The sequence below is a fragment of the Thermobia domestica genome, chromosome 9, assembly GCF_964235325.1.
Source record: "Thermobia domestica chromosome 9, izTheDome1.hap1.1, whole genome shotgun sequence".
In the NCBI taxonomy this organism is placed as follows: Eukaryota; Metazoa; Arthropoda; class Insecta; order Zygentoma; family Lepismatidae; genus Thermobia; species Thermobia domestica.
Window position 1 is genome coordinate 6,500,571 of NC_137462.1, and position 12,888 is coordinate 6,513,458.

The window sequence follows — 12,888 nt, forward strand, 5'->3', positions numbered from 1 at the left end:
CTTAATAATGAAAGTTTAAATAAAGTAATAGCTTTTTACTACAGTTAATGGTTGACACAATATAACTAACTAACTAACTCTATGGCCTATGGAACCCGGAGGTTCAATGTCGCGCTCACAAAAGCTCTCCACCGACTTCTATCCTTAGCCAATTGGATCCAGTTTCTACTTTGTATTCCTATCTATGCGAGATCCATCTTAATATTGTCCTACCATCTGCGCCTAAGTCTTCCTAATGGTCGTTTTCCGATTGGTCTTCCAGTCAAGACTTTGAAAGCGTTTCTATTTTCTTCCATTCTAGCTAACAATGTTGGGTAAACTATATAAATTATGTAGTTCCTCGTTATGAAGTTTCCGCCATTCCGCATTCCCGTTCCTCTTGGGTCCAAATATTCGTCTCAGGATCTTGTTCTCAAATACTTTCAGTCTATGTTCTTCCCTCAGAGTAAGTGACCATGTTTCGCAACCATACAGAACAACAGGCATGATTATCGTTGACACAATATACTAATTTAATAATCTAATCATCCATTTAATATTTATTACTCTCAGTTTCACGTAGTTCAGAGTTGATGTGTGTTTCACCTATGGTAACACATATCATAGCTTTTTTTATCTCAACAACATTTATATATAATAACGGGTACTTCCAGTTAACGTGGAAAGTTTAAATCTGCCATGATTGTAGCTTTTCGAGACTCACCCACATGAAAATTGCCAAAAGTTTATACACCCTCCATTCCAAAAGAAACCGAACTTTTGAAAACAAATAGTACCACTAGTGCCATCTGTTGTAATATTTTACCGGTAGATGGCGTAGTCCCTCATTGACAACTGGTATAAATGTCATGACATTTGGATGCACGGCAACAAAGTTATTGCGTTTCAACTGTCAGTGTGTTGTGTACATCGGTCGGAAAATGAGGTGAGGTGAGGTGAGGTGATTTTAGTTTAGCGTCCCGTTCAACAGCGAGGCTATATGAGACGTGGACCTACTGATTAACGTGGAATCCGAACCACATGAGCTCCCGCCGGGAATTGAACCCGGGTCTCCCACGCCAAAGGCGCGTACGCTAACAGGTCGGAAAATGAGTTTCAAACAACGAGCTGCAATTGAGTTTTGTGTTAAACTGGGTAAAACTTTTAGTGAAACGCACCAAATGCTACAAAATGCATATGGCGATGAGTGTCTATTCCGTACGCAAGTTTACGAGTGGTTCAAGCGATTCAAATCGGGTAGAGAGACGCTGGATGATGACGAAAGATCAGGCCGTCCCAGAACCGGATTATCGGAAGAAAACATCGAAAAAGTGCGTGAATTCATCAAACATAACAAAAAATCGTCGGTGAAAGTTATTGAAATGGAATTAGGCATTCCTCAAACAACCGCATACCGCATTTTGACCGAAGTTTTGGGCCTTAAGAAGGTTAATTCGCGGTTTGTACCACACAAACTCACCGAAGACCAAAAAGTTGATCGAATTGCGCATTGCAAAGACATCGTTAAAAGTGCTCGGCAGGATCGAAACTTTTTGAAATCGATTGTAACTGGTGACGAGACGTGGTGTTTTGAATATGAGCCCGAAACAAAGCGGCAAAGTGCTGAATGGAGAGCGCCGGATGAAGGAACACCCAAAAAAAGTCGCTTGGTGAAGTCAAAAGTTAAGGTGATGCTGATTTGTTTTTACGATTCAAAAGGAATTATCCACAAAGAATTTGTTCAGCCCGGTCAGACAGTCACTGGAGAGTTTTACTTGGGCGTCATGAAGCGTTTGCTGGCAAGAATTCGTCGTATTCGGCCCGAATATCGCGAAATCGGCAGTTGGACTCTTTTGGACGATAATGCACCATCACATCGTTCGCGACTTGTAACTGAATTTTTGGTCAAAAATCACATTATTCGGTTGCATCATCCGCCCTATTCACCAGATCTCGCTTCGTGCGATTTCTATCTGTTCCCGAAACTGCATTTGGCGATGAAAGGAAAGTGGCACGCATCGATTGATGCCATTGAGAAGGCGACGACCGCCGTCCTAAAGACCATTCCAATAAAGAACATGGAGAAGTCGTTTGACAACTTGTTGGAGCGTGCAAATATGTGTATCGATGCAGAAGGGGAATAAATTGATTAATAAAAATGATTTGTTCCAAAATGTACATTGCTTTTTTGTTTTTTTAAAACGTTCGGTTTCTTTTGGAATGGAGGGTGTATTTTTAATTTTTTTGAGCGTCTGCCATAAACTCATTTGGACATTATTTTGGCTGTATGCGGCTCAAGCAGTTTAATTCTCTTTCATTCTAAAAGGATTGTCACTTGCAAGCAGATTATGTTTCTCTGTGTGCGTTTTTCTTGCTCAGAGGATGCAGACGACTGGCGTGACCTTGGCCAGTGCTTCTTTAGCCAATCACAGCTCTGTCCGCTCTTATGTCATCCAGCACGAGAAACTCACGCGAACAGCGAGAACTAAAGAGAATTGGCGGTAGGCAGCACTACTTGGCGCCGAGACAAGGAAAACGTAACAGCTCAAGTACCTTGCTGCAGAGCATAATCACATACTATTGTAATTTAACATCCGTATATCAGTTTATATTTTAATAGATAAAAAGAATCGACACACAATTTTATTGTAATATCCAATACCTAATATCAAGTGATGTAAGTATGGTTAATTATTAAAATTTTAAGTCCATTTGTGCGTGTTGATTGTGATCTGCATGTTATATCCTCGAGCCTCGTGGTAATCAATTTATGTGCGTGGTACTGAAAATAATTCTCACTTATTGTCTGTGGTGTTTATTATCTTTTGAAAATAATGATGCTGAATCTTTAGCTTGTAAGCATATTTAAAGGTTGTACTTGGAATCTTTGCCTACGTGTAGTTAGCGGTGAAAGGAGGTATTACTTGTAATAACTTGTTTCATCGTCAACGCTCGGGCAAAACATTCTATTTACGACTATCTAATGTAATGTTTGCTCTCTTAGGATTACTATCCTATGGAGTAAACGTTATACGTCTAAAGCGATGAAGAAATTCCCCATGTTCTTTAAAGGGGCCTTTTTTATTTTGGACCTATAATCTCACATTTCAGGTACTTGGAATTAGAATAAAAACAGAAAATTCGATATGCTTGTACGTTTTCTATAGGATTAATTAACAAAATCACTAAAAATAAAATTTTCCAACTTTAGTAAGGTTTTATGGACAATTAAAAATCTTCCCTGTTTTATTTATAAGGGACATCTTCTACACCCCAAAATATTTAGACACTTTCGACAGGATTAGAATGATGAAATTTGCATGATTGTAGCCTTCCTGGAGTAACCTACGGAAAAATTGCCAAAAGTGAATACTTTAAGTTTTTAAGGGAATGAAGAAATTTCCATGTTATCTAAATGGATGTATTTTGGAATACAAAATCTTATCTTTGTAACATACGTTTATCTTTTTTTATATGCACAAATATAAAGACTGATTATCGTAAAACCATAACAATAAAGAGTAATATTACCTGTTTAATTTTCGGAAAGTATTCTTTACACAGAATATGTAGAACCTTTTGGAACTGAAGTCCATAATGCCTAATCAAACTATTGCCAGCAACTTCTAAGAAATCGAATATTAACGTTGCACAGATGTCTGGTCTTGGTTCTGTAAGGAAGAAAATGTATTTAATAATAATAATATAATAAACATTCCTACACTTTGGGCTACTTCCTAACTATACACGGATAATATCTAGCACATTATTGTTTAAAAAAGTCCTCTTCTCACAAAACATTAAGAAATGGACTCATTAAGGGGCGGCTATTAAGGGGTGGGGAAGTTGCATACTTTTTGAAGTGACCCCTTAATGTATATAGTTTCATAGAAAAAATTGTGCTGTATAATATTTACCGTTGCGTATTGGTTATTTGTCTTCCCGTTGAGTTAAGAAAGCTACACGAATTGCGTTTTAATTGCCACGGAAAATGGACCAAAAATTACCTATTGGAGCGCAACAATTCCAGCATACTTTCATTTCTTCTTACAAGGGCTCAGCCGCTTTGAAACTAATTGAGAAAAAAAAAAAAAAAAAAAAAAAAGCACAAAAATCGACAGTTCCTAAAATGTCATTATTCATTACTGTGATTAATATTATTCTTTCTTTCTATTTATTTCTTATTAGATAATCTGATCTCACAGTTTTTCAGACAGAATTTGAAGATTTTCATGAGCAAGGAATCAAATCTGTTCTTACACCTTCGTTATTTAAGAGTACAAAGGGTTAGTACCTACTTGCGTTGCTCTTGTCAATTTAGTTAATAAAATATGAAATACAATATACGGTATTTTATAGGGATGGCCAAAATTTTCCGGAATCCGGATTCCGGAAATTTTGTTTTCCGGAATCGGAAAATTTACTTTCCGGAATTCGGAAAAATTCCGGATTTCGGAAAAATTCCGGAATTCGGAAAAATTCCGGAATTCAGAAAAATTCCGGATTTCGGAAAAATTCCGGAATTCAGAAAAATTCCGGATTTCGGAAAAATTCCGGAATCCAGAAAAATTCCGGAATTCGGAAAAATTTCGGATTTCGGAAAAATTCCGGAATTCGGAAAAATTCCGGAATTCGGAAAAATTCCGGAATTCGGAAAAATTCCGGATTTCGGAAAAATTCCGGAATTCAGAAAAAAATCCGGAATTCGGAAAAATTCCGGATTTCGGAAAAATTCCGACATTCGGAAAAAATCCGGAATTTAGAAAAAAATCGGAATTTTTCCGAGATCCGGAATTTTTCCGATTTTACTTTCCGAATTCCGGAAAGTAAAAATTCTGGAATTGGCCATCCTTAGCTAGTAGCTGTTAAAAGAGAAACACAATAATGAATAGGCTATATATACTGTATTAATTTCTTGTAGTTGGATATGTCTTTATCATTTTCGTAGACAATTGCTACTGCAGTTATTTACTACTTTATGAGAAAGGTCTTATTTTCACACACAAAAAAGTCGCCGGTATGTCTCAAACATTATCGCGTTCTCACCTGCAGCTGCTCCAAAGCACTGCAAACTACTTTTTAACCAGGCGAAAGGCAGTGAAGGAAAATAAATCTCAACAAATATTCTAATAACATTCGCTTATTGTCAACATACCTACAGTGAGCGCAGAAAGTGTTCGTACACCGTGCATACTTTATATTGAAAACAGCTAGCATGAGAATGGGAGGTGGAAAATATATATATAACCAGAATTAAGACTACACATTCATACATTTTATTTCTATATACAAGAGAAAGGGCAAACAAAGACAATCACTGTTTTGTTCAGAAGAAAAGAGAGAATTCCTTTTTTGTAAACACAAAAAGTCACCGTACACTTATGATTGAATTAATGCTTATAAAGTATATTACGTTATTTAATATTTTGTGGGATTACCCTGTGCGTTAATGATTGTCTGTAGTCTTCGTGGCATTGATTTCACCTGTAGTAGTTCGTAGTTCTGTAGCTTCGGGACTGATTATGTCCCATTCTTCTTGAATAGCTTTTCTTAGGCCTTCTTTAGTAGACAAGCTGTGCCTTCTGATTCTTGTCTCCAGAAGCAGGGTTGGCAAAAACCATGGTTTTTATTTAAAAAACCAAAAAAACCGGTTTTTTTGGTTTAAACCAGGTTTTTTTGGTTTAAACCAGGTTTATTTGGTTTAAATAATTTGCTCTATATATTCATATCATATATGGACAGAAATAAGTTTGTTTCGCCTTAATGTTATAATGCAACAACCGGGTTATGCTGGAAGGGGTCACATAAGCTTAAAGCGGAATAAAAACCGCTTCTCGAGTTATATCCGAGAGAAATTGTCCTCCATTTGAACTCGGAACCAGGACTAATTGGCCACAAATGCGATACGTCTGCCGACTCACTCACGAAGGAATCCTGATAAAAATACGTTGTACTGATCTTTACATGCTTCTTAATTTAACTGTCAAGAGTCATTTCAGAAGGACAAAAAGATAAACAGTTGCACAAGTGAAACCATTATACAGAATTACATATGGACAATTTCAAAGTACTGCGGAGTACAGGAGAACTAATTTAGTTCAAGTTAGTTAACAACGACTTTTATTGGTCCAAATTAAAGAAATACAACGACTTAATTTGCATATAAGTGAGAAAAGTGAATAAAGATACGAATTATTTGAGTCCACTTTGGCTCAGACTCATTTATACATAAATAGATACCAAAGATACTTCTCATTTTGCTAAATGCCTCTCGTGGGATCTGTATGACCCCCCCCCCCACACACACACACACAAAGTACGGCATTTCGATGTATTTTATCAATAGTAAACATTGAAACGAAACAATATTTAGAATTTTTCTTTGATTGCAATTACATAACAATAACAACTACAAAAAATCACAAAACAAACATTTATAAACTTATGCAAAAAAAAGTTGCTTTTGTAGTATAATCTTTTTGAGTAATGCATGGGGAATTTAGGTCTGAATATAATACGAATAATATACGAGAGTGAAACGTGCTAACCCACAAATGTGTGTTCATCAAGATTTTACAAACACTTACACTTTTACGAACATTTTTCGTTTTTTGGTTTAAACCACTTGGTTTTTTTGAAAAAACCAGCTGGTTTAAACCTTGGTTTAAACCATGGTTTAAACCACCTTGGTTTAAACCAGCCAACCCTGTCCAGAAGAGATCATAGATGTTCTATGGGGTTCATATCTGGGGATTGGGGAGGTGTGCGAAGCTGTTTCAAGGTATTATAGAGTCAGGGGCGGATCCAGAGGGGGGCGATCGGGGCGATCGCCCCCCCACACAAGAGGAAACTCTTATTTTATATATAAATAAACCCATCCATAACAAGTTTGGAGCTCTTAAAAGTAGCAGTATTACCGCCGACCGCCCCCCCCCCCAGAAGTCCGTCCTGGATCCGCCCCTGGCAAACCGTGCAGACAGGCCTCGTTCAACAGTACAAACAATAATTGCGATGTATAATGTTTCTATCACTGTGCGAAACCATAAAAATAATAATAATAATAAAAAAGAACTGGAAGACCAAGAGTGTTGAGTGAACAAGATAAACGTTACATTATTAGGGAAAGAAAAAAGGTTCCGAAAAGTAGTGCTGTGCAACTGGCAACGGATCTGGAAACACGCGGTGTTAAAGTATCAGCCAGTACAGTGCGGAATATTTGCAGGGTATCATGATCGGATAGCCAGGAAAATGTTATGGGTGAACAAGACAAATCGTATAAAGAGACTAAAGTTTGAAAAAGAGTATAAAGATAAGGGATCAGGCTTCTTTCTGGAATAGGGTCATATTTTCGGACGAAAGTAAATTTAATCTTATCGAATCCAATGGGAGGCGTATGGTATGGCGCAAGGTGAATACAGAGATGAATCCTCAAAATCTCGTCCCTAAAGTAAGACACGGAGGAGGGTCCGTGCTCGTCTGGGGTTGTATGAGTGCCTCATGAGTGGGTCGTCTCCACCTTATCGATGGAGTGATGATCCACAAAGTGTATATTAACATATTAAAGGAATATCTCCATACTAGTGCGCAGAAGATGGTTCTTGAAAACAATTTATTGTTCAGCAAGACAACGACTCCAAACATACAGCGGAAAATACTCGATTGTGGCTACTCTATACAGGGGCGGATCCAGGACGGACTTCTGGGGAAGGTGCGCTCGGCAGTAATACTGCTACTTTTAAGAGCTCCAAACTTGTTATGGATGGGTTTATTTATATATAAAATAAGAAAGTTTCCTCTTGTGGGGGGGGGGGCGATGGCCCCGATCGCCCCCCTCTGGATCTGCCCCTGAGGTTTGCTATCTTTCTCAAAGACTTACCCTTCTTATGCACTTTAATAATTACTTTTCTTGTCTCCTCATTTGTTTCTGTTCGGTTGCTTCCCATTTCGACAGCCCACCGTGCAGTTTTTTCACTCCTATTCACAACTAAACTCATTCTGTTACTCGTCATGCTTTACAGAGATGTATACTCAGGTGAATACTAGTGAACCCCAGTTGTGGTATCTTTGTTTCGTATTCGTACGTCAGGTGTACGATCACTTTTTGCGTCTACTCTATACATTTTCTACGGAATTTATTTACTTTCTGACCATTAAACTTGTCTTTGTGGTTCTTTATTGATATATTCATAAAGCTTAGTTTTCATTATTCATATTGTGTGTGTTATTACACTTCTTAAATTTTCTGTTTCTTTTTCGCAGGCATTCTCGTTTCAATAGCATAGGTGTACGAACACTTTCTGCGCTCACTGTATGTACAGTAAATACAAATTTATAATTTTTGACTTTACGAAGTATACAATGTAATTGTTCAATAATTAACATAAGCAGGCATTCATTAATTTATATTAATATAATAATTAATAAAACTAATAAGCGGGTGATTGATGACTCAGTGGTAGAGTTTTCATCTATGGTATTCTAACCCAGGACATGTGGGTTTTCAATGGCTAATTTTGTGTTCGAAAATTTTCCCGGTGGAAGGCCTACCTTTCTTATATTTGTTCCATCATCACTCATTAACGAATTTAGTTTATCAAAACTCTATAGCCATATATTCATTCTGTCCGTCAGTGAAACAAACAGACTCAAGAACTATCTGATGGATTACCAATCAATTTTGGCCATGATGTACAGAGTCAATAGTTAAGAATCGAGTTCCCTGATGAATGTAATATTCAAACCGGAAGCGGTACAAACCACCATTTCCGGTTTTAACGTTAATCATTATATAGTAAATATCGTAATAGATAGCGAGAAGCGGTTTCCAGTAATCGACATATATAACATTCATGTAGATAGAATGTTACCCAGTTTGTGCATCTGCTGAAAATAATGAGCTTAGGTATTTAGAGAGCATTTTCCGCTTTAGAAAATGTGTGCTTGGTAAAGAATGTAGAGAATTAGCTGAGCCAGGCACGTAGCTAGAATATGGTAATAGGAAGGAGGGGGGGGGGGTCTGTCACGAAATACTGTGGTTATTTACCAGGGGCTCAATCATTCTAAACTATTTTATTGGCAACATATATTGGTTCGTTTAGCCAAGATTTCTAATGGGGGCATGATATATAATACTGTGGTTACACACCAGAGGCTCGATCAATCTAAATATTTTACTGACAACATACCCATATTGATTGGTTAGGACAATAAAATGAGGATATATTAGTATTTTAATAAGAAGCTATGAAGAAATCTCGAGTAAAAGAATATTAAAAAAGTATTGAAAAAGATATCGTCTTCCGAGGTCATTCGAACGGTGTCGAGAATTTTGCGTCTGGGAAATTTGCGCCCTACCTCAAGAACAGGGAAAATTGCGTCTGCGATGTACCTCCACCGGGAAGTTTGAGCCCTGCGAAATAAAAGAACCTATTGGAGCTTACGCATTTCCTCGGAGGGGCTGACATTACAACATAAACAATCCTCCCCTCACAACCATGCCAAAAATTGTATTTGTATGGATTGCCCTTTAGTGAACTAAAATTGTATTTTTTTCATTTGTTCGGAATATTATAACGGATGGAGTAACTCACTGAGACGATGAGAGACAAGCCTAGTTCAAGTGCGAGTGGAAGTTACTTTACACAATACAATAATAAGTTGAATTGTAGGACGCTAACATCCCAGTGCAAATATATAGCCGGCGCATTTTCCCCTCTTTTTGGGGTAGGGCGCAAACATCCCAGTGCAAATATATTGCGAGCGCATTTTTTCCTATTTTTGTGGTATTGCGCAAATTTCCCGGGCGCAAATTTCCCAGGCGCAAAATTCTCGCATTCAAGGAAAATATTAGATATGTCCGTGAAGTTGACAAGCCACTTATGTCAGACTCCAATTTCGACTTTAAACGTCGCTAGTGCTACGTTAGTGTTCGATAGTGACGCAAATCGTTAGTACTCCAACTGCATGCCAACACGCCCACTTCTAAGAATCATCTAAAAAATGAGGTTAACCGTTAGAGCAAGTAAGTGCTCATTGGTGCCATTAACATTAACGTTAATGCCTCCATCGTACGGCCCTTTGAGTAATAATAACACCACGTTTTTTGGTAGTCTCAATGCGTCCCTATATTCTCGCGAACATTCTGACGTGCCCAAGTTAGTTACTTTTTTTTTTTTGCAACTATTGTTTATCTGTTATTGTTTATTGCTAGTCTGCAGAGTAGTCCTTACATTAATATGCCATTGTCCTTGATAATCATTGCGTATTTACAAGCAATTTGTTATTACTGTTAGAAGATATCAAAAAACAACAGATAAAATCTACTACTTAACGGTTCATATTTTTCTTTTACAGTACATAAAAGATTAATAATAATAATAATAATAATAATAATAATAATAATAATAATAATAATAAGACTATTCCAGCATAAAAGTTATCAATTGCATCACACTGGCAACAAGCGTCGCATATTTTAACTTCATAAAAAATCGTTTCTCACGATTTTCTGGAAAACTACGTATGATAACATCTTCATTATGTCAAGTTGTTTATCTCAATGTGATATATGTCTTACCTCTGGACAATATTACAGTAAAACAAAAATTAAATATTAGGAGTACATCGTACTTTTGGACTACATCTCATTAACCATGGGAAGATTGAGTAGTGTATACTTTAGGATGTAAGTTTCAGCTTTTCTTGCATCATACATTCTTAGGATTACAAAAAGGAAATTTGTTCGTTTGCATTTGAACAAAATTCTTAGGATTACAAAAAGAAAAAAACATTTTTTCCGAATTCCGGAATTTTTCCGAATTCCGGAATTTTTCCGAATTCCGGATTTTTTCTGAATTCCGGATTTTTTCCGAAATTCGGATTTTTTCCGAAATCCGGATTTTTTTCCGAATTCCGGAATTTTTCCGAATTTCGGATTTTTTCCGAATTTCGGATTTTTTCCGAATTTCGGATTTTTTCCGAATTTCGGATTTTTTCCGAATTCCGGATTTTTTCCGAAATCCGGAATTTTTCCGAATTCTGGATTTTTTCCGAATTCCGGATTTTTTCCGAATTCTGGATTTTTTCCGAATTCCGGATTTTTTCCGAATTCCGGATTTTTTCTGAATTCCGGATTTTTTCTGAATTCCGGAATTTTTCTGAATTCCGGATTTTTTCCGAATTCCGGAATTTTTCTGAATTCCGGATTTTTTCCGAATTCCGGAATTTTTCTGAATTCCGGATTTTTTCCGAAATCCGGAATTTTTCTGAATTCCGGATTTTTTCCGAAATCCGGAATTTTTCCGAAATCCGGAATTTTTCCGAATTCCGGAATTTTTCCGAATTCCGGAATTTTCCGATTTTACTTTCCGGATTCCGGAAAGTAAAAATTCCGGAATTGGCCATCCCTAGTATTTTAACTGAAAAAGATAGTATCCTATTAGTTATACAACTTTTCGTCAAAGTGTTAGAAACAACCAGCAAAACTAACATTGATATACAAATATTCAGATCATGTCTTGCCCACCCCACCCCCACTTTTAAAGTCCAATCGCCGCCACTGGCAACTCACTGTTTTAAGTTCTTTATGTGATCTTTTCAAATTCTTGCTAAAACTTGAAAATATTTGTGTACAGACGATAGAATATCTACCATCAACACGGAGCTATTTACAGAAACTGTTCATAACTAATTATCACTGTTGTTTGTTCGAGCTTGGCTTCCCTCTTCAGCACCGAGGCTATATCAGACCTGGATCCACATTTTAAGGTGAAATCCGAACCAAAGTAATGCGTTCAAATTTTAAGGGGACTCCGTATATCAAAAGTGTGCGTGCTACCCACTGGACATGCAAAGAGAGCTCTTCACGACTTAAAATCAACCATCTTGTGATAGCGTAAGAATGTATTGTTCGTTTCAAAACATAGTAGCCTTGACTCACACCATTCACAAAAGGGCAACCCAACCCTTGTTAGGACGGTGATTGGTGGATGTTGCTCGATGTCCGATGTCAATGAACGGTAGATGAGGAAACAAAGACATTAAGAAAGTAAAACAAGTGAGAAATAAAGACATAATGTTATTACTATTTGTGATAAATAAATCTGGAAAAAAAAAGAGGGACGTTTGGCAACTTCTTTTCCTCTTTCTAACCGACGCTCGCCTGTTATTTTCTTAGATTTATGGCCTTTTGTCAAGGGACAGAGTCGTGTGAGTGTTCTGTGCAAATCCCAAGAATCGAGCTTCCTATATTCTGAAACCGTCTATACATTGATATACCTTCACTGCTGCCAAATTCCAAACATATTGACAAAATGTTCTTTCATGTCGTGTCATGAGCCTAACTGGAAAATTCAGTAACTACGAAAGTTATTGCGACTCACATTTCTGAACGAAGCTGTGAATGACACTATATTCCACTTTTTATCGAGGCTGCTCTAATCGAAATTTAAAGGTAAATGTTTAGTCTCAATGTAATTAAACTCAAACGTATTTGTTTCAATTTGCGATGACGTTTCTCCAATAATTTTGACTTCTTTGTTGTATTTGAAATATACCTACTTGTATATGTATTGATACGCCAGCTATCGCAGAATCTTAATCTCTTACACGTTCTTTTATTTTAATATTTATTCTCCTTAGTCATACTAATGTACATCACAATGACAATAGAACTCACAAGATATTTTTTAAGTTGGATTTTTTTTAAAAAAAACTACTTTCGTGTTGTAAATATTTTTATCGTTCGTGTATAATAATTATTTTCAAGTTTTTAGAAAGAATTCGAAAGGGGTAATAAACAAGAAGTCAAGGCTGCCTCTGGTTTTCAATGCTTTGTGAGAAGAGCATTATGTGCATTTCTAGAGGCCGACGTTCTTTATTTTAACATTGGCTGACAAGAACAGCAGAGGA

The 12,888-nt window shown here is 36.8% G+C and overlaps 1 protein-coding gene across 1 annotated transcript in view; it reads right to left on the minus strand.

Moving 5' to 3' along the window:
- Positions 1-12,888, minus strand: part of Gle1 (Gle1 RNA export mediator) — a 74,372-nt gene that overhangs the window by 6,977 nt on the left and 54,507 nt on the right. The window contains exon 12 of the mRNA XM_081770528.1: positions 3,511-3,650. Coding sequence (XP_081626654.1) covers positions 3,511-3,650 — 140 coding nt within the window. The remainder of the gene's footprint in view (positions 1-3,510; positions 3,651-12,888) is intronic.